The 22,781-nt window shown below is 44.2% G+C and overlaps 1 protein-coding gene across 4 annotated transcripts in view; it reads left to right on the top strand.

Annotated features, from left to right (window-relative positions):
- Positions 1 to 131: 131 nt before the first annotated feature.
- VARS2 (valyl-tRNA synthetase 2, mitochondrial) overlaps positions 132 to 22,781 on the top strand; it is a 40,515-nt gene continuing 17,865 nt past the window's right edge. For 2 of the 4 annotated variants that reach the window (XM_033916337.1, XM_033916334.1), the window contains exons 1-21: positions 132 to 255; positions 2,539 to 2,783; positions 3,807 to 3,891; positions 4,174 to 4,274; positions 6,311 to 6,432; positions 6,650 to 6,716; positions 7,496 to 7,593; positions 7,757 to 7,838; positions 9,310 to 9,429; positions 9,533 to 9,644; positions 10,140 to 10,228; positions 10,381 to 10,471; positions 11,622 to 11,749; positions 15,432 to 15,535; positions 15,624 to 15,705; positions 16,633 to 16,709; positions 16,834 to 16,921; positions 17,012 to 17,117; positions 20,232 to 20,302; positions 20,871 to 20,996; positions 21,803 to 21,907. In XM_033916337.1, coding sequence (XP_033772228.1) covers positions 2,553 to 2,783; positions 3,807 to 3,891; positions 4,174 to 4,274; positions 6,311 to 6,432; positions 6,650 to 6,716; positions 7,496 to 7,593; positions 7,757 to 7,838; positions 9,310 to 9,429; positions 9,533 to 9,644; positions 10,140 to 10,228; positions 10,381 to 10,471; positions 11,622 to 11,749; positions 15,432 to 15,535; positions 15,624 to 15,705; positions 16,633 to 16,709; positions 16,834 to 16,921; positions 17,012 to 17,117; positions 20,232 to 20,302; positions 20,871 to 20,996; positions 21,803 to 21,907 — 2,085 coding nt within the window. In that variant the 5' untranslated portion in view covers positions 132 to 255; positions 2,539 to 2,552. The remainder of the gene's footprint in view (positions 256 to 2,538; positions 2,784 to 3,806; positions 3,892 to 4,173; positions 4,275 to 6,310; positions 6,433 to 6,649; positions 6,717 to 7,495; positions 7,594 to 7,756; positions 7,839 to 9,309; positions 9,430 to 9,532; positions 9,645 to 10,139; positions 10,229 to 10,380; positions 10,472 to 11,621; positions 11,750 to 15,431; positions 15,536 to 15,623; positions 15,706 to 16,632; positions 16,710 to 16,833; positions 16,922 to 17,011; positions 17,118 to 20,231; positions 20,303 to 20,870; positions 20,997 to 21,802; positions 21,908 to 22,781) is intronic. The other 2 variants (XM_033916335.1, XM_033916336.1) reach the window with 2 other exon arrangements.

Here is a 22,781-nt window from a genome sequence, read left to right as displayed (position 1 = left end):
CACCCTCCTCCAGCCGCGCCTACTGTAGAAACCGCCAAGCTGATTGGATATCTGGAAGGAGGCAGGCTGACTCAACAATGGAGGGGGAGGTTCCTTAATCAGAGCGAGGCTTGGAACATAAAACTCTGCCCTTTTTCTGTGACGTTTAAGGAAAACACCGCGTGGTCTATAGGCTGCTGGGTTTTCCATTCTCTTCCTGTCTCGCGATTGCCGCTTTGCTCTTTGGGATGCAGCATCTATGATCATGTTGCAGGGGTAAGGGGGGAAGGGAAAGAGAAGCGAGGGCTATTTTGCCTCTAGCATTATAACACCCAATGCGAGGGGGGGGGGGAGGGGTGGAATCAGGTAATTACACCTCTTCTGTCCCCCTCACAGCTTCAGCATGCACCGACCTCGGGAGTGTGTGGAATGGCCTAGCTATTTCCTTTGCATTATGGGACATGTAGTCCACATACCAGTTGTAACTCCCAGAATGCTCTTTGTGGTGGTTATGAAACCCAAGGAGATGGGTGACAGTATCTCAAAGGGTAGTTGAAAGGGAAGACCAAAATTAGCATGTGTAATCGGATATATTAAATATGGTTGCATAGATGCAACATTACAAAATATGAATCAAACCAAGGTTTTTCTTATGTCACTGCATAACAACCCCCCCCCAAGTAAGCAGGAAAGTGAGGGAGGGGGAGTTGTTTTTATATGGTACATGCAGTCATGAGATTTCACCCTGCTTAGAGTGGTGGGGGCAATGTAATAAAGTGTGCTAGGCTTAGTTCAGCTTTTATGCATTTGTGTTCAAATGAACTTTGTGCATGACATGAGCTTTGCATAAACACTCCCCATCTCCCTAACTCTCCTCGCTTCACTTTTCCATGCTCATCTCCTTACCACTTTACTTCCCCAATCCACCCCTCCTCCTATCCTTATTTCAGTCCTCCTTAGTTGGCCCACATGTTCTTTCTGCACCCCCTTTTGCTCCCACACTCCTTAGTCATCACATGTTGATCACACTCCATCTCCTCTTGACCCCATGTTGTCCTTTCCCTGTTTACAGGCCTTCTTTCTTCCCTTTGCCTCTATCACTTGTATGCCACTTATTCACTCAGAAAATTTCTTACAGCCCCATTCTCCACAGTGATATATCTCCTTGGTTAAAATTAAATTAGTGGTTACTTGGGTGTGCAGGAGTTGGTTTGTATATCTCCCTCTCACCTTAGCCCACCTGAACCATCATAACAACCAATCTGTGACTGGTGGCCATCAGTAGCTGGCTGTATGTGTTTTTCTGTAACTGATGTCCTTGTCTCTGCACAGCTTCCTGTTGGTGTCCTAGGAGAGTGTGGCATAGCAGTTAGAGCTACAACCTCTGTACCCTGAGGTTGTGGGTTCAAACCCCATACTGCTCCTTGTGACCTTGGGCAAGTCATCTAATCCTCCACTGTTCCAGGTACATTAGATAGATTGTGAGCCCACCAGGACAGATAAGAAAAATGCTTGAATATCTGATTTGTAACTCATTCTGAGCTCCTTTGAGAGAGCAAGCTAAAAATTGAAAAAATAAATAAATCTTGCTGTGGTTTAAATGGACATTCAGTTACAGGAAAAAAAAATACATTTATGAATCATTCATATACCCCAATAGGAGTTCAGTGTGATTTCCACATTAATAAGAGGTTGGCCATCACCAGGAATTACAATCTTATATTAAGAACATAAGAATAGCCTTACTGGGTCAGACCAACGACTCATCAAGCCCAGTAGCCTGTTGTCACGGTGGCCAATCCAGGTCACTAGTACCTGGCCAAAACCCAAGGTGTAGCAATATTCCATGCTACTGATACAGGGCAAGCAGTGGCTTTCCCCTTGTCTTTCTCAATAACAGACTATGGACTTACATTAAAATCAAAACATAAAACATAGTAAATCTGCTCATTTGTTCGAGTGAAAGAGAAAGAAGTATCTTGTAGACCAGTGGTTTCAAACTCAAACCCTTTGCAGAGCCACATTTTGGATTTGTAGGTACTTGGAGAAAATAGTTAATGTCTTATTTAAAAAATAACAATTTTGAATGAGGTAAAACTCTTTATAGTTTATAAATCTTTCCTTTTGGCTAAGTCTTAATAATAATACCGTAATTTATAGCTAGAGAGACATATGATCAAGAAACTATTTTATGTTACTTTGTGATTATGGTAAACATACCGAGGGCCTCAAAATACTACCTGGTGGGCCGCATGTTTGAGACCACTGTTGTAGACAAATAGGTTATAAAACCTTTACAAAATCATGTTAGCGTGAATGAGATATGTTACAAACAAATAGGTTTTCAGGCATTTATGGAAACTGTCATAGGAGGGGAAGAGAGTTTCACCACTTTGCAGTAACTAGATATTTTGGACTGACTTCCCATTGTTCTTTTTATTGTTCCTTATCCCCAGGCTGCCTTCAAAGCTCTTTAAAATCTGAAACATGCAGCAAGTTTGGAGCCAAGATCATAGAACAGAAAAGTGAGATGTAATCTGTTTAAATTCCTCTCTTTAGCTTCCACCCTGGAGATGCTTCGTTTAGTTTCTGCTCCCAGAGGAGGCTGGAGCTCACTTCAGCTTCCCCTGCAGGGAAAGACTGGCTGCTATTGCTCGAGGGCCTACAGCTCAGGGGCCCCCGGGGACCAGGCTGAGGGTGGAAGAGGAGCCGTAAACCTGCGGCAGAATAACAAAGCGCAGAAAGAGAAGAGACTGAGAGAGAAACAGAAATCCCTGGAGGCCAGGATCGCTCAGAGTCAAGAGGTGAGTATGTGAAATTTCCCTGCTGAGGACTGAATTGTGTGTGTGTGTGTGTGGGAAATCTGCTGTAGGGTAAGAGCCCCTGATACGAACTGGACGGCTAAGGAGTGAGATCAAAGCTTGTATGTGGTGAGAACCTAGTAGGGGAAGGAGGGAGGCTGTAAATGATAGTTCTCTGATGAGAGGGAAGGAGAGAGGTGGTGTGTGAAGAATGAGAAAAGAGCTGGATGGGAATGTTTTAAGTGTGCTGTGTCCCAGAATCATAAGAACATAAGAGTTGCCTTACTGTACCAAAGAGTAGCAACATTCCAGAGCTGAGATTGTGATGTCATAATGCCTCATTCCACCAATGCCTAAGAGACAACCTCATCAGTGATGTCACAACGACTGAATTGCCCTATACTTGGGCTCACATAAGAATATAAGAATGCCGTTCTGGGATAGACCAAAGGTTCATCAAACCCAGTATTCTGTTTCCAACAGTGGCCAACCCAGGTCACAGGTACCTGGCAAGATCCTAAGGAGTAAAACAGATTTTATGCTTTCTTTTCCTAGGAATAAGCAGCAGATTTTCCCAAGTCTGTCTTAGTAATGGCTTATGGACTTCTTTTAGAAAATTATCCAAGCCTTTTTAAAACCCTGGGCTAAGCTAACTGCTTTAACCACATTATTTAGCAATGAATGCCATAATTTAATTATACGTTGAGTGAAGAGAGATTTTCTCTGGTTTGTTTTAAATCTGCTACTTAGTAGCTTCATTGCATGTCCCCCTAGTCTTAATATTTTTGGAAAGGGTAAACATCGATTCACATCTACCCCCTTCCACTCCACTCATTATTTTATAGACCTCTCTCATATTTCCCCTGAGCCGTCTCCAGGCTGAAGCCACTTTAGCCTTTCCTCATAGGGAAGTTGCCCCATCTCTTTTATAATTTCATTGCCCTTCTCTTTATTTCCGCTATATCTTTTTTGAGATGCAGCGACCAGAATTGCACAAAATATTCAAGGTATTCCTCTTTCTTTCAGCAGGAGTCAGCAGGGCAAGGGAAGGCCTGGACGCAGAAAGAGGTGGTACTGTATGAGGTACCAACTGGACCGGGACAGAAGAAAGGTACTCTGCTTGCCCATCCTTTCCATCTTTCAGCTGTGGAACGAGGGACATAGGATGAAGATGATAGGCTGAAGAGTAATCTGAGGAAATACTTCTTCACAGAAAGGGTGGTGGATGCAAGGATTGGCCTCTCTGACTCCTGTTCTTGATCTGGGAGGAGAATCCTTTCGTTACTACCGTACATAAGTGCATCATGAGATGAATAAATGGTAGGGTGTGGCTGGAGCAGTTTTGCGAGATGCTGTCCTGTGACTGTATGCCTCTGTTTCTTTTCTTTCACAGATATCTCGGCTCCCCTACCTACTTCTTATAGTCCTCGCTATGTTGAGGCAGCCTGGTACCCCTGGTGGGTAAAGCAGGGCTTCTTCAAACCAGAGTATCAGGTACACACATCTTCTGTAATTAATCTTAGCATTTTCCCTCTCTCTTGTGATGGACACATCCATTTATGAAATGACACTTCTTGGTGATGACCCTGTGGTTTCTGACATAGATTTGCCGAGTTAAGTAGCCGAAACAAAATTATTTTCACACTTTGGACACTGCACAGTGGCATTGGAAGAGGAAGCTCAGGCTGTGTTTATTTTCCGTAATTAATGTTGCTGGAATAGAAATACTCCATTTAGATAATTTATGTGTGCACGGCAGCTACTGTATGATCCATCCTTAATGAAAATCTTGGTTGGTTCAGAAATTAAAGTATCAAAGGAAAATAAATTGGCCATTAAATAAGGAGGGAAGCATGGATTTTGTAGTGCCTTTCAACTCTGATCCATTGTAAACAGGCTCTAGTTCATTTGTCCCTTTTCCCCATAAATTGCCACCAGATCTGTGAATTTCGTGTTTTGCCTCTGGATAAACAGCTGGTTATGTTTCTTTCAGCAGAGCAGAAGGGGAAGGATTTGGAATTTAGCTGACTCCTCTTTTTCCGTGTGATCTTAGTCTAGTCACTTACGAGACTTAAGCTACAAAGAGCTGCAGTGGGAAGGGTTCCTTCTAGGTGTCTGATGTGGTTCATTCAAGTTTAATATTTTTCTTGATTGATCGCTTAATCAAATTCTAAGCGATGAACAGATTAAAATATAATCAAATAGAGGCAAAACAGTACAAACTTTAAATAATAACATTGGGTAGATAACTAATACATTATACTCATTACATAAGGTAAGATAGGGGTTTGAAATACAATTAATAAAGAAAAGCAAAACAAAGGAAAAATACAATAGGGAAACAAATAACCACAGAACATAATTCAATAAAATAAAATAGCTGGTTTAAGAACTGTTAAATATTAAAAGCATCTTTAAAAAGAAATGTTTTTAGATTACTTTTAAATTTTCCTAAGTCCTGCTCATTTCGTAAGTAAATTGGGAGAGCGTTCCAAGTCTGAGGAGCAGTTACCGAAAAGATAAGCTGCCGTCTAGTATTAATAACCTTAAGTGAAGGAATGGTCAACAAATTTTGCTCATTAGATCTCAAGGTTCTGCCTTGCTTCCCACTTTCCCGTCCCAGGCTCTGTTCCATAAGGAAATGAGTTAGGAGGTCCACCAATCCTTAGTCTCAGGAGTCTTGAAGGGACACCCACCCAATCCTCCATATTCAGCGATATTTAAGCGGTCAGAAAGAGCCGCTGACCCATTAAATAGTGTTTTGGTAGCTAACCATTCTATAGGAGATAACTGGTTATCTCTGTTGAATATTCGCGGTTAGTGCCTACTGCTCAACTGGCTGTGTCGCGCAACTCATCCAGTTAGGTATGGATACTTGGCGCCGGACCGGATAAGATTAGCGGTTAAATAGGACCGTACGAATAGCAGTCCTATCTTTAACCGTTATAACTTAATTGGTATGTAAATATCTTAAACCCCCCCCATCCCCATACCCCCAGATAAATTCTCCCCTAAAAATCCCCCCACATAGAAAACCTCTTTCTCCCCAAAACACCTACCAAGTAAACAGATCCCTGAAATGTATTGTAATCTTATCTACTCTAACTGTAATCTATTTGTTATATCACACAGTTCTGTACTGTCAATTTACTATCCAATTTGTAAGTCCCTTCGGAATCTATCTAGCTATCTCTCCTCTGTTGTAAAAAAAACAACAAAAAAAATTGTATCTTCACTGGATAATGTCCAGTCAACTCTTTTGTAATCCGCCTTGAACTGCAAGGTATAGGCGGAATAGAAATCCGTAATGTAATGTAATGTAAATAATAAAATAAATGGTCAACCGCTGAATTTCGGCTTAACCGGTTAAGTGTTTAGAAGCCAAATCCCACCCCCCTCCCTGGATATTCAATGCTGGTCACCGTAAACAACCTGGCATTGAATATTTAGGTTTAATACCAGCGGCAGGCAGTCAGACCTGCTGAATAGAATCCTTTTACACGCTGTCTTCCTTTTCTGCCTTTTCTCAGAGCCGGCTTCCACGTGCGCAGGATGGATCATTTGTGCTGTGTATCCCGCCCCCGAATGTCACGGGGGCCTTGCACCTTGGCCACGCCCTCACCGTCGCTGTTGAGGATTCGCTGGTGCGCTGGTGAGTTAAGGGCTGGAGGTTTCCTCTCGAGTCAATTTTCAGCCGGCACCGGCAGGAATGGGCACAGCTTGAAAGGGTTCTGCCCGCCTCGTTTGTGGTATTAACTCTTTGTCGCCGAGGTTAAAAGGATGGATTGCGTTGTCCTGCTCGTTACAGGAGTAGGGTGCAGGGCTGGCAGAGGATTAAGAGGCTGATTGCTCCGATCTGTTCCCCACAGGAGGAGAATGTGGGGTTGGAAGGTGCTATGGATTCCAGGTTCTGACCATGCCGGGATTGCCACTCAGGTGGGTCAGCAGCAGTGGATTGGGAGAGAAGATGAAGGTGCTTTAGAGAGGTCTGGTGTGTCTTTGTGGGAGTTCTGAACTAACAGCTTGCAGGAAGCGGAAAGTGACTTCTTAAGTGTCTCTCCAGACCAGCAGAGCTGTGCCATTCAGGAGAGACTAAAAGAAAGAAAATAGAGAATGACACGGTGACAAAATTCATCACCGTTCCCGCCAACGCGGATAACTGCGGGAAATAATCCCTTGTCATTTTCTAGTGTCTATTTCAACCTCGGTCCTTCTACATCAGCATTCTTCAGAGCAAAGCTTGCGGGTCAGTGGTTGTGGCCATTCATACTCTGATTCTTCCCTCTCTCCTTAAAGAATGACATGAAGATGGTTTCCCGCGGTTATCCGCGGGGACGGGGACGGTGATTAATTTTGTCACCGTGTCATTCTCTAAAAGAAAATTAGCAGGTAAGAACCTAATTTCTCCTTGTTCTTTATCTGTTGTGGTCCAAATGGTGATGCTGGGGGAGTAGCTGACATGGCAGTTACCCTTTACCCAGGTATAGCAAATGGTTTATAATAGGAACAGCTGTCTGATAGACTTTAGTGGAGGACCCAGTTTCAAGGAAGATGTATTGCAGATATGTGAAACTCTCACAACAGAATAACACACAAAGATCTTGACTATCCTTCCCACCTCGCCCGTCCTAGTGTGCACACACCCTGACAAGAACTTTATCAAACAAGCAGTCTTTACATTTTTATGGTGTTTACCGATTGATATAACTTCCCAGGCTGTGGTGGAGAAGCAGCTGTGGAAGGATCGTCGCATTCTGCGCCAGGATCTGAATCGGGAGGACTTTCTGCGTGAGGTCTGGAGATGGAAGGAGGAGTGAGTTAAAAAAAAAAAATTTCGTTATATATATGTTGTGAGAGTGTGGGAAGAAAGGGGGAATGAGATAAAAACAAGGAAACTTCCTTTCCTGAGATGCTTGAGTGTTCTTTCTGTCTCTCTTCTGCTCTGTAACACACCTCTCTACTTTTTCCACATTTAGAAAAGGGGGGGAGATATTCCACCAACTCCGGACCCTGGGGGCATCTTTGGAGTGGGACCGATCATGCTTCACCATGGATGATGTAAGTACTGAGAGGGGCCAAGGGGTCCGCTCCACCTCCCCCTTTGTCACTTTCACTCATAGTGCTATAACTGGGCGCCCTCTAGTGGGCACCCCAATATTGCGTGAAAAGCACCTTTTCTATAATGTCTTCTGGGCACCTGAATTCCATTGCTGATGCTAGAGTGTATACCTGTATTGGCACACCTAAATATAGGTGCACCTATTTACACTGGGTCAATGGCAGGGATAAATGGATATGCCTCGGGGCAGCACTTAAGTGGCAGCTCTGCCCTTTGCTCCTCCCAAGTCCTGTCTACGCATACTCGCCCTTTGCTGGTTTGCGCTATAGCACATAACGTGTGCCCTTACGCCCGGATTCTCTAACTGGCGCAGTTGTTGGCGTCCGCCAATCGCGATGGTGCTGGTTACAGAATTAGGCCTCCGGCAAAGGTAGGCACCGGAAATGTTGGCCGGGGTTTTCAGGCCTACTTTTTCGGCGCCTATCTTTGATGTGAATTGCACTTCCGTAGGTGCTTTAGGCCACCTGATGCCACTTCTGGCATTGGCCACACCCACAGTGGTGTTAGGATTGCTTAAAGCGCCTATGAAGGCGCGATTCTGGTGCCGGTTTGTTAGACACCTTGAAACTCAAAATGTCGTTTAAATGGCGTTTTTTTACTGAGCTTGGGCGCCTACCAGCGCCTAAAAAAACCCAGTGCTGTTTAGAGAATCCGGGCCTTATAGAATAGCGAAGTGCTTGTGTCTGCACATACTCGGTTATGGAATTGCCTTTTATAAAGGGTACATTTTAATGTTAAAGGTGAAAATTCACACAGTTTATTGTACGGTTTCTTTCTTGAAGATTTCTTTTTCTCCTTCTAGAAATTTTAGGATATTAAATTTTGGATTAAAAAGTGCAGCTGATTCAGAGCTGGGTCAGAACAGAGTTGCATGCTTCAGGCATTTTATTGGTTCATAGACAACGGCGCGAAAGACAAAGGCGCGCCCGGACAATTGAGCACAACGCGGAGGTGCGCGCCGCTCAAAATGACTGTTTTTAGGGGCTCCGATGGGGGGTTTTGTTGGGGAACCCCCCCACTTTACTTAATAGACATCGCGCCGGCGTTATGGGGGGTTGTAACCCTCCACATTTTACTGTAAACTTAACTTTTTCCCTAAAAACAGGGAAAAAGTGAAGTTTTCAGTAAAATGTGGGGGGTTACAACGCCCCCACAACGCGGTGCGATGTCTATTAAGTAAAGTGGGGGGGTTACCCCCCCCACGCCTCCCTGTCGGAGCCCTAAAAACAGTAATTTTGAGCAGCGCGCACCTCTGCGCTGCGCTCAATTGTCTTGGCGCGCCTTTGTCCCGGCGCGCTTTTGACCTGACACCATTTTATTTTCTAGTCCAATTCTTAAACCTGGGGCTGAGAATGTTTCCCTGTTGTCTTGGTAACCTCGCCACCTCTCTTCCCGCCCTCTCCTTTGCAGAGATTCTCCGCAGCTGTGACCGAGGCATTTGTGCGACTGCATGAGGCTGGGCTGGTGTACCGCCACCGGAGACTCGTGAACTGGTCCTGCACCCTGAGGTCAGCAATTTCGGACATCGAGGTGCGAGCTGGCTCCTGTTTTTGGAGTGTGTTTCCAGAAGCCTTTGCTGTGAGTCTGGGCTATTGAGCTATCCACGTTACCTGTCCTGGGTTTTTTACCGTAGGTGGACAGCAAGCAGCTCAGCGGCAAGACCTATCTCTCTGTGCCAGGATACCAGGAGAAGATCCGTTTTGGAGAACTAGTGACATTTGCATACGAGGTGGAAGGAGACGAGGGTGAGTGCCTTGTAGCCAAACCTACTTTTATTGGTTTGTATAGGGGAAAGCATGGGCAATGACCACATAAAGGAACTTCTGAGAAGAGAAAGAGGGAGCTGGGGTGGAGAGGCAGGAGCAGTACACAGATACAGTAATTGCTGAGGGCAGGGAAAGGATTAGTATAGAAAGAAGGAACCTGGACTTCTTCACATAGTGACCAGCAGATGGCGACAGCACTTCATGGGTGAGAGATTTTTGCTTTGTATGTGACCAATGCAGATTGAAAATTGGTTATTAGAGGGAAATGTTACTGAGTTGAACTGGGGACCAGAACAGACGTAATGAAGACTACTTTGGAGGGGGGGATACAAAGCATACTGGAAAGAGACCTTCCCTTGATGAAGATGGGACAAGCATTATGATCATAAACAGCTCCTCCTACTGGAAATGACCTCTGTCCCTTTTTTATGGTGTCTGTGTGGGATTGTATCCCTGCCACTGTTTTTCATGCAGACACAGAGATTCCTGTGGCCACCACACGCCCAGAGACTATGCTGGGAGACACGGCAGTGGCTGTTCATCCTGAGGATCCCCGCTATCTGGTAAGAAAATGTGCTATTATCAACAAGAAATTGAAAGCAAAGCAAATATTTTCTATGGCAGGTTGGTTCTGTGAAAATGATATTACAATGTCTTATTTATTTTCCCCTGGTTTGTTTTCCTTTTTTTTTTTTGCACGACCAAAAATTTCCAGGCATTCCATGGGAGGCGCCTCCGGCACCCATTCTTGAACCGCCTGCTACCTGTGATTGCAGATCCCCGAGTGGATCCTAGCCTCGGAACTGGTAAGAGGGCAAACAGGTCCATGACTTTAGCATTCAGATGTGGCTTTTCAGCCAGCCTATCAGCTTCGGGGCGGTTTAGCTGGTTTTAAAGAAGTTGCTTTCTTTTCCAAACAGGTACTGCAGAGCATCAATAGATTCCAAAGCTCAGGATGTGTTTTGCCCTCTAGATACTAGTACACTACTGTACACAATTCTAATTCTTCCCGAGGCTAGTTTAATCTCTGCTGGCAGCTATTTCCTGCCCACCTGTAATTCATTTTGTGATCACATAGGAGTCTAGTTCCTATTTTCTTTTTGATGCTGGAGTAAGTTTATTTAATCCAGTGATGAAGTGGCAGAGTGGAAAGATAAAAGTGTTTGTGTGTATTGATCAGGCAAAATGCATTCATGCCGTTTTGTTTTCATCAACAATTTCAATGGCTACTTCAGACAATAGGATGTAATGTTAGTTTATTACTTACTGAAAAAAACACATTCTTAGCTTTACAATCCATTTTCATTCTGCAGTAAAAATGCATAAAGAAAATAAATTCCAGCTAGTAAGTTGTTTGTTTTGGTCTTTGTTTTTCCATATCAAAAGCCATTTACTCCAACATATAAAGACTTTCTGATCATTTGTGCCCATCTCTACCCTTCTGAAAGAGATTTGGTCCCAATTACTGCCTCACACACTCTGTCATTAGTAAGTCAGATGCATCTGGGGACAATATCCTAGAGACAACAGATCTCCCAAACATGTCCAATTTATTGAATGTTCTACAATCCTTTTTATATCATTTTACATGGTTCAGTGTTGTCAGCATATGACGTAAATACAAACCATATATGGTGACAGGTCACATGAAACTTTAAAAGAAATAACAAGCCCTTACTATCTAAAGGCTGAAGTCCAAAGGGTGCTCTGCATAGCAGACACTTTTTGTTATCTAAAGCTTCTTACAAATACAGATGCGAAGACAATTGATTTCACTTCACAACAAGATAAGGACACACATCTCTCAAACATAAAATGGCCTTGTAGTATTTCAGCAAGAGAAGGCAAACAGTGTCTGGATTTACAGCTTTAAACACAGCCTAAGGAAAACTACAAGATACATGATACATGTCCCTTCACCTTCTGCCTCTCTTTTCTCCTCACCCCCATCTCCAGGTGCAGTGAAGGTCACACCGGCACACAGCCTTATGGACCACGAGATAGGGGCTGACCACAATTTGCCACTGATCTCGGTGATCGGGGGGGATGGAGAGATGACAGAGGCTTGTGGGGACTGGCTGAAGGTCAGAGCAATCTCTCTTGCTGTGTTTTTTACCTCACTTTTTTTTTCTACAGTATACATAGAAACATGATGGTAGATAAAGGCCAAATGGCCCATCCAGTCTGCCCATCCGCAGCATCCACTATCTCCTCCTATCCCTATTGGCTAAGGCTCTTAACATTTGCATCTCCTCTTCCTATTGGCTAAGGCTCCTTACACCTACATTGTGATGTCAAAGAACTTTATGGTTATAGAAACATGATCAATCACATAAAGATAATAGGGAGGTGTGTTATATCAAAATATTAAAGGCCTAAGAAGTCAAAAAAATGAACTATAATACTGCTAAGAAAAGACTTCTTAATACAAGAACAATAATTTGAATTTGAGACTTGAAAAACAAATAACTAGGGTGTCCTGATAGATAGGACCCTGAAACCATTAGCACAATGTGCGGCGGCGGCAAAGAAAGCAAATAGAGTGTTGGGCATGATAAAGAAGGGAATCACGAGTAGATCAGAGAGGGTCATAATGCCGCTTTATAGAACAATGGTCAGACCCCACTTGGAATACTGCGTCCAACATTGGTATCCCAACCTAAAGAAGGATATAAAACTGCTGGAAAGGGTAAAGAGGCGAGCAACAAAGCTAGTAATGGGTATGGAGAAACTGGAATACGAGGATCGACTTAAGAGACTGGGATTGTTCTCCCTTGAGAAAAGGAGACTGCGAGGGGATACAATCGAGACCTTCAAAATACTGAAAGGAATCGACAAAATAGAGCAGAAAAAACTATTTACATTGTCCAATTTGACACGGACAAGAGGACACGGAATGAAGCTGAGGGGGGACAAGTTCAGGACGAATATCAGGAAGTTCTGCTTCACTCGGAGAGTGGTTGACACCTGGAATGCTCTCCCAGAGGTGGCTATTGCGGAATCGACCGTCCTAGGTTTCAAAAGCAAACTAGATGCACATCTCCTTACGAGAGGCATAGAAGGATATGGATGAGTAAAAATTACTAAAAAGTATACAAGCTGAATATCCAAAAAATCAAAAAAATAACCAACAAATATTCAGAATAAAGCTGCTAATAGTGGAAGGAAACAGGCTGAAAGGCAAGTAACTAACATGGAGAAAAAGACCTCAGTGTTTCAAGGAAACAACCAAGAAACTATATGTTCAGTTATAAACTGCCATACAAAACACATCCCAGGTCAAAAAACTCCATGGAAAAGATTCATAAAGATACAGCTTAAAATACACAAGTTAAACTGCAAAAAAAACAGCAAAAAAACTGTAAAAACTTGCACTTATCTTCCATTCATCTCCCACAAGCAGTGGAAATAAATATCCGTTGCTCCAATACGGAACCAGACACACTTTTCAAAGAATGAACTCAGTATTCCCGACAGGCCCTGTTTCGCCAAGTGGCTGCGTCAGGGGAATATCTTTAGAAAAAGAGCAACTGCTTCAAAAAATCTTCCACGGGAAAATGGCAGATTAACGTGTGTATTTTAAACTGTATCTTTATGAATCTCTTCAATGGAGTTTTTTGACCTAGGATGTGTTTTGTATGGCAGTTTATAACTGAACATATAGTTTCTTGGTTGTTTCCTTGAAACACTGAGGTCTTTTTCTCCATGTTAGTTACTTGCCTTTCAGCCTGTTTCCTTCCACTATTAGCAGCTTTATTCTGAATATTTGTTGGTGATTTTTTTGAGTAAAAATTACGCCAGGTGTACACCTGGCAGGGCCTCCGCGTGTGCGGATCGCCGGACTAGATGGACCGAAGGTCTGATCCGGAGATGGCGCTTCTTATGTTCACATACACTCAGAATAGGGTGGCCCCACCAAGAGCCTTAGCCCCTATAGCCGAACCCACCGTCCCATCACTGTGTTTGACTTAGGTGAAAAACTTAAATAAACGTGCTATTCAAACAATATATATATTTTCTTCGATGGCAAAGACGGGGGAAAAAAGTTCCCACTTAGCTTTTAGGTGTTTTAGCAGGTCCCTATTCTGAATGTATGTGAAAATTCTAGTTATTTGTTTTTCAAGTCTCAAATTCAAATTATTGTTCTTGTATGAAGAAGTCTTTTCTTAGCAGTATTATAGAAACATGATGGCACAGTGGTTAGAGCTACAGTCTCAGCACCCTGAGGTTGTGGGTTCAAATCCCACGCTGCTCCTTGTGACCCTGGGCAACTTACTTAATCCCCCCATTGCCTCAGGTACATTAGCCAGGACAGATAAGGAAACCACTTAGGCTATAAGTAGTATATCAATCAATACTAAAATAAAAATAAACAAAATAAAAATCCTCTGACAGATTCCACAGAACATAAGAACATAAAAATAGTCATACTGGGTCAGACCAATGGTCCATCTAGCCCAATGTCCTGTTTCCAATAGTGGCCAATCCAGGTCACAAGTACCTGATAGAAACTCAAATAGTAGCAAGATTCTGGAATCTCAGAGTACCAATATTCCATGTAGGATCTCAAAGAGTAATGAATCCCAGAGTACCAAGATTCCATGTAGGATCTCAAAGAGTAACAAATTCCAGAATCCCAGAGTATCAAGATTCCATGTAGGATCTCAAAGAGTAAGAAATTCCAGAATCCCAGAGTACCAAGATTCCATGTAGGATCTCAAAGAGTAATAAATTCCAGAATCCCAGAGTACCAAGATTCCATGTAGGATCTCAAAGAGTAAGAAATTCCAGAATCCCAGAGTACCAAGATTCCATGTAGGATCTCAAAGAGTAAGAAATTCCAGAATCCCAGAGTACCAAGATTCCATGTAGGATCTCAAAGAGTAAGAAATTCCAGAATCCCAGAGTACCAAGATTCCATGTAGGATCTCAAAGAGTAAGAAATTCCAGAATCCCAGAGTACCAAGATTCCATGTAGGATCTCAAAGAGTAACAAATTCCAGAATCCCAGAGTACCAAGATTCCATGTAGGATCTCAAAGAGTAACAAATTCCAGAATCCCAGAGTACCAAGATTCCATGTAGGATCTCAAAGAGTAACAAATTCCAGAATCCCAGAGTACCAAGATTCCATGTAGGATCTCAAAGAGTAACAAATTCCAGAATCCCAGAGTACCAAGATTCCATGTAGGATCTCAAAGAGTAAGAAATTCCAGAATCCCAGAGTACCAAGATTCCATGTAGGATCTCAAAGAGTAACAAATTCCAGAATAACAAGATTCCATGTAGGATCTCAAAGAGTAAGAAATTCCAGAATCCCAGAGTACCAAGATTCCATGTAGGATCTCAAAGAGTAACAAATTCCAGAATAACAAGATTCCATGTAGGATCTCAAAGAGTAACAAATTCCAGAATCCCAGAGTACCAAGATTCCATGTAGGATCTCAAAGAGTAAGAAATTCCAGAATCCCAGAGTACCAAGATTCCATGTAGGATCTCAAAGAGTAACAAATTCCAGAATAACAAGATTCCATGTAGGATCTCAAAGAGTAACAAATTCCAGAATCCCAGAGTACCAAGATTCCATGTTACCGATCGCAGGGTAAGAAGTGGCTTCCACTATGTTTTTCTCAATAATGGACTATGTGGACTTTCCCTCCAGGAACTTGTCCAAACCTTCATTTTGCACTGCATGGAAAAAATACTTTCTGCAGTTTGTTTTAGTCCCCAATGTTGTTTCTTCTTGTTCTTTGCCCTTCTTCTGTAGGGAGTGAAGCGATTCCTGGCTCGAGAAAAAGTGATTTTAGCTCTGAAAGAGAAGGGCCTCTACCGAGGGGCACAAGAACACCCTATGGTGCTGCCCCTGTGCAGGTAACAAGAGTCTGCTCCCCTCTCTGTAATCCCCAATGCCCCTCCACCCTCGGACCCCTCTCACTGCTGCTGTACTTTCTTCCTGCAGCCGATCTGGAGATGTGATTGAATATTTGCAGAAGAGTCAGTGGTTTGTCCGCTGTGAGGAGATGGCCGGCAGAGCCCTGGAGGTGAGACACGTAAAGGAAGTCTGAGAGCTCAGACTTCAGTTGCACTACTACCTTTATGGCAGTGTACTGCTGAGATTACAGAACCACAATTTATTTAATCAATTTTCTATACCATTCTCCCAAGGGGGCTCAGATTGATTTACATGAATTTATTCATGTACTCATGCATTTTCCCTGTCTGTCCTGGTGGGCTCACGATCTATCTAATGTACCTGGGGAAGTGGAGGTTTAAGTGACAAGGAGCAGCATGGGTTTGAACCCATAACCTCAGGGTGCTGAGGCTGTAGCTTTAACCACTGCGCCACTCTAGAAATCAAAATGTAGTAAAAGTGAGCTGAGTATAGGGCAATCATGCCATTGTGACATCACTGATGAGGTTGGCTCTTATTGGTGGAATGAGGCATTATGATGTCATAATACCAGCCCTGGTTATCAGAGGCTGAAACTCTTCACACTATTTATTTAATTTTCTATATACCGGTAGTTCTCCCAGGGGAGCTCAGAACGGTTTACATGAATTTATTCAGGTACTCAAGCATTTTTCCTGTCTATCCCAGTGAGCTCACAATCTAATGTACCTGGGGCAGTGGGGGGATTAAGTGACTTGCCCAGGGTCACAAGGAGCAGTGTGGGTTTGAACCCACAACCTCAGAGTGCTGAGGCTGTAGCTTTACGCACTGTGCCACACTCTCCCCTAAAGATCCAAGCCCCAATACCACCTTTGCACCATATCTCTCTGATGACCTAGTGCAGAGAGCTTATGACTGTGGTGCATGCAGACTCGGGTTCGAATCCTATGTCTGCCACCAATGCACTTTTTGAGCGCAAATACCATTATATAAGCCTCAATCACAAGGAATCTTATCTAAAATTGTTATAACTTGTGAGATGCCGCTAGGAATCTGTTTCCTCTTTCACCCCTTGCAGGCTGTGGAGTCTGGGAGGCTGAAACTTATACCCAGCTTCCATGAGAAAAAATGGAGAACGTGGCTGAGCAATGCCAGGTGAGACGTGGGAACCTGTACGGAAATTCTTCTCTTCGCGCCCAGCTGGCGGCACTTCCTTGGCATGTGTGAAACCCACAATGATTCTTTGCAGCGACTTTGAACGTTCTCACTTTTCTTTTAGCGACTGGTGTGTCTCCCGGCAGCTGTGGTGGGGTCACCAGATCCCAGCCTATCGTGTTTTGACGCCTGTGTCCTGCGACCCAGAGACGGTAACCACCTTGCTTCTCACCGCCGCTTTCTGCCAATTGTCATAGCGTTGGCTGGTTGTAACCTTGTCCGTCTTCATCCTGTGCATTCAGGAGGAGAGTGAGGCGTTGTGGGTCGTGGGGAGGACCGAAGAGGAGGCTCGGAAGAAGGCCGCAGGGGCACGAGGGACGTCTGAAGAGGAAGTCAGGCTGGTGAGAGGTGTGTGGGGGTGTGTGCATGTACATTTTTATATTCAAGTTAAAACCCAAGTAATATGATATCCTATCACTTAAAATTTTTATATTCAAGTTAAAACCCATGTAATATGATATCCTATCACTTTAAATTCCTTTATTGAAGGTGAAAATTCTGTTCCATAGTCAAAGTTAATCACAACATGACTTCGCTTGTCTTATAACAAACGGAACACGTTAATGAACCATACATCATCTGAACAAATTCTCCCCCACCTTGTTCCACCCTCCCCTCCCAGGTATCCAGTCTCCTTACAACCCCCCCCTCTCCCCGGGTTTTGTTTCTCGTCTGAAATATGAAGGATTACACTTTGCAATCTCATAGTTAAAGACTTCGAGAAGGGTTCCCAAATATGTTAAAAATCTTTCCTTTTGTTTGCATCCCCCTCTGCTCACAGATGGATTAAGTTTCAAGTTTTATTTTAGTTTGATGAATGGCTTATTTAGTTTTACTAAGCGAGGTAAAAAATTGATAAAAATATAAACATATGTTTAGACATACAATTTAAAATCTAGAATAATGGGTTAGACAAATAGACTTACAGACCGACTAGTACACAAGGTAAGAGGGAACAGAACTATAATTTAGTGTTTTAAAAGTACAGAGGAGAACCATGTATGGAGAAAACAATAGGGAGAGAAAAGTGCAATCAAAGAAGAAAATGAATATAAAGTTTAAACATAATTTAAAGATTAAAAGCATCTTTAAAAAGAAAACTTAAATGCTGAGGCATGGCGTTCCAAAGCTGCGGAGCCATCACTGAAATCATATCATGTCAAAGAGGGGACTATAAGCTTTTGATTAGTCGACCGGAGAGAACGCGAAGTACTATAAGGGATAAGTAATTTATCAATGAATTGACATTCAGTAGTGGAAAGGGTTTTGAATACTAAAAGTAAAATTTTGAAGGTAATACGATGGTTAATTGGGAGCCAGTGAGATTTAATCAGAAAAGGTGTTACGTGATCCTATTTTTTTACCGTTGTGGATGAGTTTAACGGCAGTATTCAAAATTATCTGAAGGCGCTTTTTTTCTTTTTGTGTAATACCTATTAATAAAGAGTTACAGTAGTCGAGTTTTGCAATAATTAAAGAGTGGATTAATATATTTAACGATTTTGGCTTCAGAAACGTAGAAATTGAGCAAATCGTTCGTAACCTATAAAAGCAGGATTTGATATGTGTTCGTGACAGGAGAGTTTATCGTCAATGATGACTCCAAGTATTTTTAATGAAGTTACATTACATTACATTGCATTAGAGACTTCAATTCCACCTGTACCTTGCAGTTCTAAGCGGATTACAATTGAAGATGGCTGACATTTCCAGGAAGTTACAAATTTTAAGGAAATTGGATATTATCCAGAGTAAAAGAGGCACTCAAGTTTATTTTGTTTTCTGTATGTTTCAGGCTAGCATGTTGGAATTCAGCCATTGTCTAACCCTCTCAAGCTTTTTATCAATCTCAAGTATTTCCTTCATAATATAACAGGAGGTTCCTTTTTGGGCTATTGAATCAAAATACGAACCACATTTCGCTATTAAATAAGGTTTTCTTTAAAAAAAAAAAAAAAAAAAAAGTGAGGTTCTGAATGAGCTAATTTCCAGATTTTCTGGGGTCTTCTGAAGGGACGCTCCCAATAAAGTCAGCAACTGCAGTGGAAATAAATTCCTTCCGGATCCCCAAAATTTGATTAAAATTAGGATGGCTCTCTGTCTGTGCCTTGTGTACCCACTTAGGAGGCTCTTGGTAAGATTCCGAAATAATTTCCCACAGTTCTGAACCGGATTTCTACCCGTCATTCTGCTTCCGCCTAGTGGCGCAGCAAGAGTGAGAAGTGCCCGGTGCGGTGTCGCCCCCCTCCCCTGCCGCTCCCCATCCCCGCGCCTCTGTAATGTTCCTGGAGCGAGCAGCAACCCTCGAGCTGCTGCCGCGCCAGCGTCGGCTCTTCCTCTGACGCCGCTTCCTAGGCGTGGGTCTAGGAAGCAACGTCGGAGGACGAGCCGCTGCCGCTGGTACGACAGTTGGTTAGGGGGTTGCTGCTCGCACCAGGAATGTTGCAGAGGTGCGGGTGAAGGGAAGCGGCGCACATGCGAGGCAGTGGGGGTGGAGAAGGAGGATGGGTGTCTGCGCCCTCGCCAAGAGGGCGCCTGGGGCGGACCTCCCCCCTCTCCCCTTTCCTACGCCACTGCTTCCACCACACCATTGTGGAGATCCTCTTCTGAGTGTTGAAGTCCTTCCACCCATTTCTACAGTGTACACTTCTCCCTCCGTATTCGCGGTGATAGGGGATTAACAGACCCGCGAATAACTTTTTCATATGTTATTCGCGGTTTTCTATTAAAAAAACCATCGTGAATATGGTGAAACCGCGAATAACATGGCGGGAGACCCGGCCTGTTCCTGAAGGAGAGGCAAAACACGGTGACGAAAGTGCCGAGAATCAGCAATTTTTCTCTGTAAACGCTTGGAATCGGTGATTTCTCTATGCAAGCTGATATCATTTGTGTGTGGGAGGGGGGGGGGGGGAGGCAGGGCTGTGGAGTCGGTAGATAAATGTTCCGACTCCGACTCCTCAGTTTTTTGTACTTCAGACTCCGACTCCAGGCATCTGAAATTTACTCCGACTCCGACTCCTCGACTCCGACTCCACAGCACTGGTTAATTTTCACATCGTTAAAATGGAATGTCAAGTTGAGAGACACCACCATTTTCGACACCACCTGTGTATATAGTGGGTGCTATAGCTGAAAGAATCGCTTGTGATTGGTATGCCAAGTTCAAAAATGGAGTTGGTAGTTAAATGTTCCGACTCCGACTCCTCAGTTTTTTGTACTTCTGACTCCGACTCCAACTCCAGGTACCTGAAATTTCCTCCGACTCCTCGACTCCGACTCCACAGCTCTGGGGGGAGAAGCCAGCAAGCGAAAAACCGTGAATAATCAAAACCGCGAATACGGAGGGAGAAATGTAGCTTTAAGAACAAAACTTTGGCACCTCTTTACTTTTATCCTTTGAAATCCAAGCTGCTCTGTATGATGTAATTTGTGTATGTATCTCTCTCTCTTTCATGAAAGACACGGATGTTCTGGACACCTGGTTCTCCTCTGGGCTCTTCCCTTTCGCAATGCTTGGCTGGCCTCAAGCGGTGAGTACTAGCCAGCGTGGTATCCTCTTCCATCTTCTTCGATACACCAGAATTAAAGGCGCAAAAAAAGGCAAAAATCAGCCCTTGCTCACTCTGTCCCAATCGCACTCACGCCCTCTCTTCCCTCCCCCCAATACCTCTTCACCAGCGCAAGCAGCTTCTCCAACCTGCTGCTTGCACCGGCATTGGCTTTCCCTCTGAAGTCACTTCCTGGCCCTGTGACCAGGAAGTGATTTCATAAGGGAGCCAGGCCAGCAGGCCGGAAAAGCTGCTCGTGCTGGTGAAGATTTAAAGAGGCGGGGGGGAGGGAGGAGAAGGGTGCAAGTGTGGCTTGGGAGGGGCGGTGCTGGCGCCCCCACCAAGATGGCACCCATGGTTTACCCCTGCTCCCCCATTACTTCGCCACTGCTCTGTCACCAGGGACCGGACCTTTCACTACTACTGCATACTCCGAATCCTGTTCCTTTTGTGCCTTCCAGTGAGAATCGAAGGCAGGGGTGGAATTGGAACCTGAATCTGCAGGTGTCACAGCTCTTGGTACTTTTTCTTCTTCTCTCTCTCTCTGCAGACAGCTGACATGAGAGCGTTCTATCCTAATAGCCTGCTGGAGACAGGAAGTGACCTGCTCTTTTTCTGGGTGGCCCGAATGGTGATGCTGGGGGAGCAGCTGACGGGGCAGTTACCCTTTACTCAGGTATAGCAACCGAGGGATACTTGAGCAGTGAGCCCAGTGTTGATCAAAGCCAATGTTGATATGTGAAAATCTCGCCCCAGAACAGCACGCACAAATCCTGACAGGCTTTCCCACCCCACCCCTCCCCTCCTAGCATGTACACCCCCTGACAATGTTATTAAACACGCAGTCTTTACATTTTTAATGACCTTTGCTGATCATACCTGTTTTTAAAATAAGGTCTCTTATTTTAATGCCCAATTTTAAAGCCACTGGATACTTTGGCACCCAGACACTTAACCAGACAAAGATGTGGTGATTTTTTTTTTTATGCAGTCCTATCTGCCTGGTTAGGTATGTGGATTACCAGCAAGTCATATTGCTGGTGTCCACATATTTTTTGGCTCTGCCCTAACTCTGTCTGATACTAACCGGACAATGCCACGGAGGACCCATCAGATTCTCAGCAGCACAGTGCAATTAATTGCTGTTGAAAATCTGGGACGGCTTGCTCAGCGTGATTTAAGCAGGATGGAGCGACTCGTAGCCACTTAAAACACGCCGCATATTAACCTCTCCTTCCATAGTCTTTACTGTATAACAGTTTCTAATTTTGCAAAATTATGTTGCTCCAGTTTGCCAGGAACCTGTGACTTGACTGGCCACTGTTGGAAATGGGATGCTGGGCGTGGTGTACCTTTTAGTCTGATCCAGTGTTTTCATGTCGGACTTTTTCTGTTCCATGATTTTGATTCATTTCTCCCGTCCTTCTTCCATCCCTCTCCCCCTCCCCTCCCTCCCTGCCCTGCTCCTTCTCTCCTTACAAGGTGTTCCTGCATTCCATGGTCCGGGACTCCCATGGCAGGAAGATGAGCAAGTCTTTGGGGAACATTGTGGACCCCCTTGATGTGATCTCAGGGGTCTCCTTGCAGGTACGCAGTCGCTGCTATATGGTGCTTTGCCTGACTTTCGATCTGTAATTTAATTTTTCTAAGCAAAGCGGGAATTTCAGTCCCATGCATTGTGCAATGTGGAGCTTAAAAGCAGGGCTGTCTCGGCCTGTCCGTGATAGCTAGAAAATATTTTACCCTCACTCCCTGGGGTTGTCAGCCAGTTTCGGGAACAGGTTAAATTGCTGCTTATGACAAATCCACGGATGCAGTGTGATTAAAGCAGTGAGCAGTAAGTATTGGGAACGGCAAACAGTGGCCAAAAAATGAAACATTTAAAAAAAATTGCTGAGGTACCTTTACAATTGTTGGGAGCAGGAGGGGTGCCCGGTCCCTCCTCCTTTGAGGCAGACTCCCATCTTCGGGAGCAGGAGGGGTGCCCGGATCCTCCTCCTGCTCCTACGCTGCTGAAAATCTTCGGGAGGAGGAGGAAAGTCCTCCTGTTCTCTGTTCAGCCGCCGCCCCAATAGCAGCCTTAGGCCCCGCCCCGGCGCATCATCTGATGCACAAGGAGAGGCCTAAGGCACTGATTGGCTGATGCGCCTCAGGCTCCTCCCTTTGGAGGGGCCGGGGCACCTCAGCCAATCAGGGACTTCCTTAGGGAGGAGTCTAGGAAAGTCTCTGATTAGCCAAAACAATGGCATACAATAGGAAACGGATCGTGCACAGTTTGGAGGTTTAATGAATCCTGCCCCTGGTGATGTTATCTGACGCTGCCAAGGACGGAAGTAGCTCTTTTATAGCTCAGAAGGGCTCTAATTGGCCCTTCTGATCCTGTACTAACCCCTTCTCTAGGCTGGCTCACTTGTCTCTGCTCCTTAGGCAGGGCAGAAAAAAAATGAAACAGAGCAGGGAG

Source organism: Geotrypetes seraphini, chromosome 12 (assembly GCF_902459505.1).
Source record: "Geotrypetes seraphini chromosome 12, aGeoSer1.1, whole genome shotgun sequence".
Classification (NCBI taxonomy): domain Eukaryota; kingdom Metazoa; phylum Chordata; class Amphibia; order Gymnophiona; family Dermophiidae; genus Geotrypetes; species Geotrypetes seraphini.
Note: the sequence above shows the minus strand (reverse complement) of the source record. Positions and strands in the feature narration are given on the sequence as shown.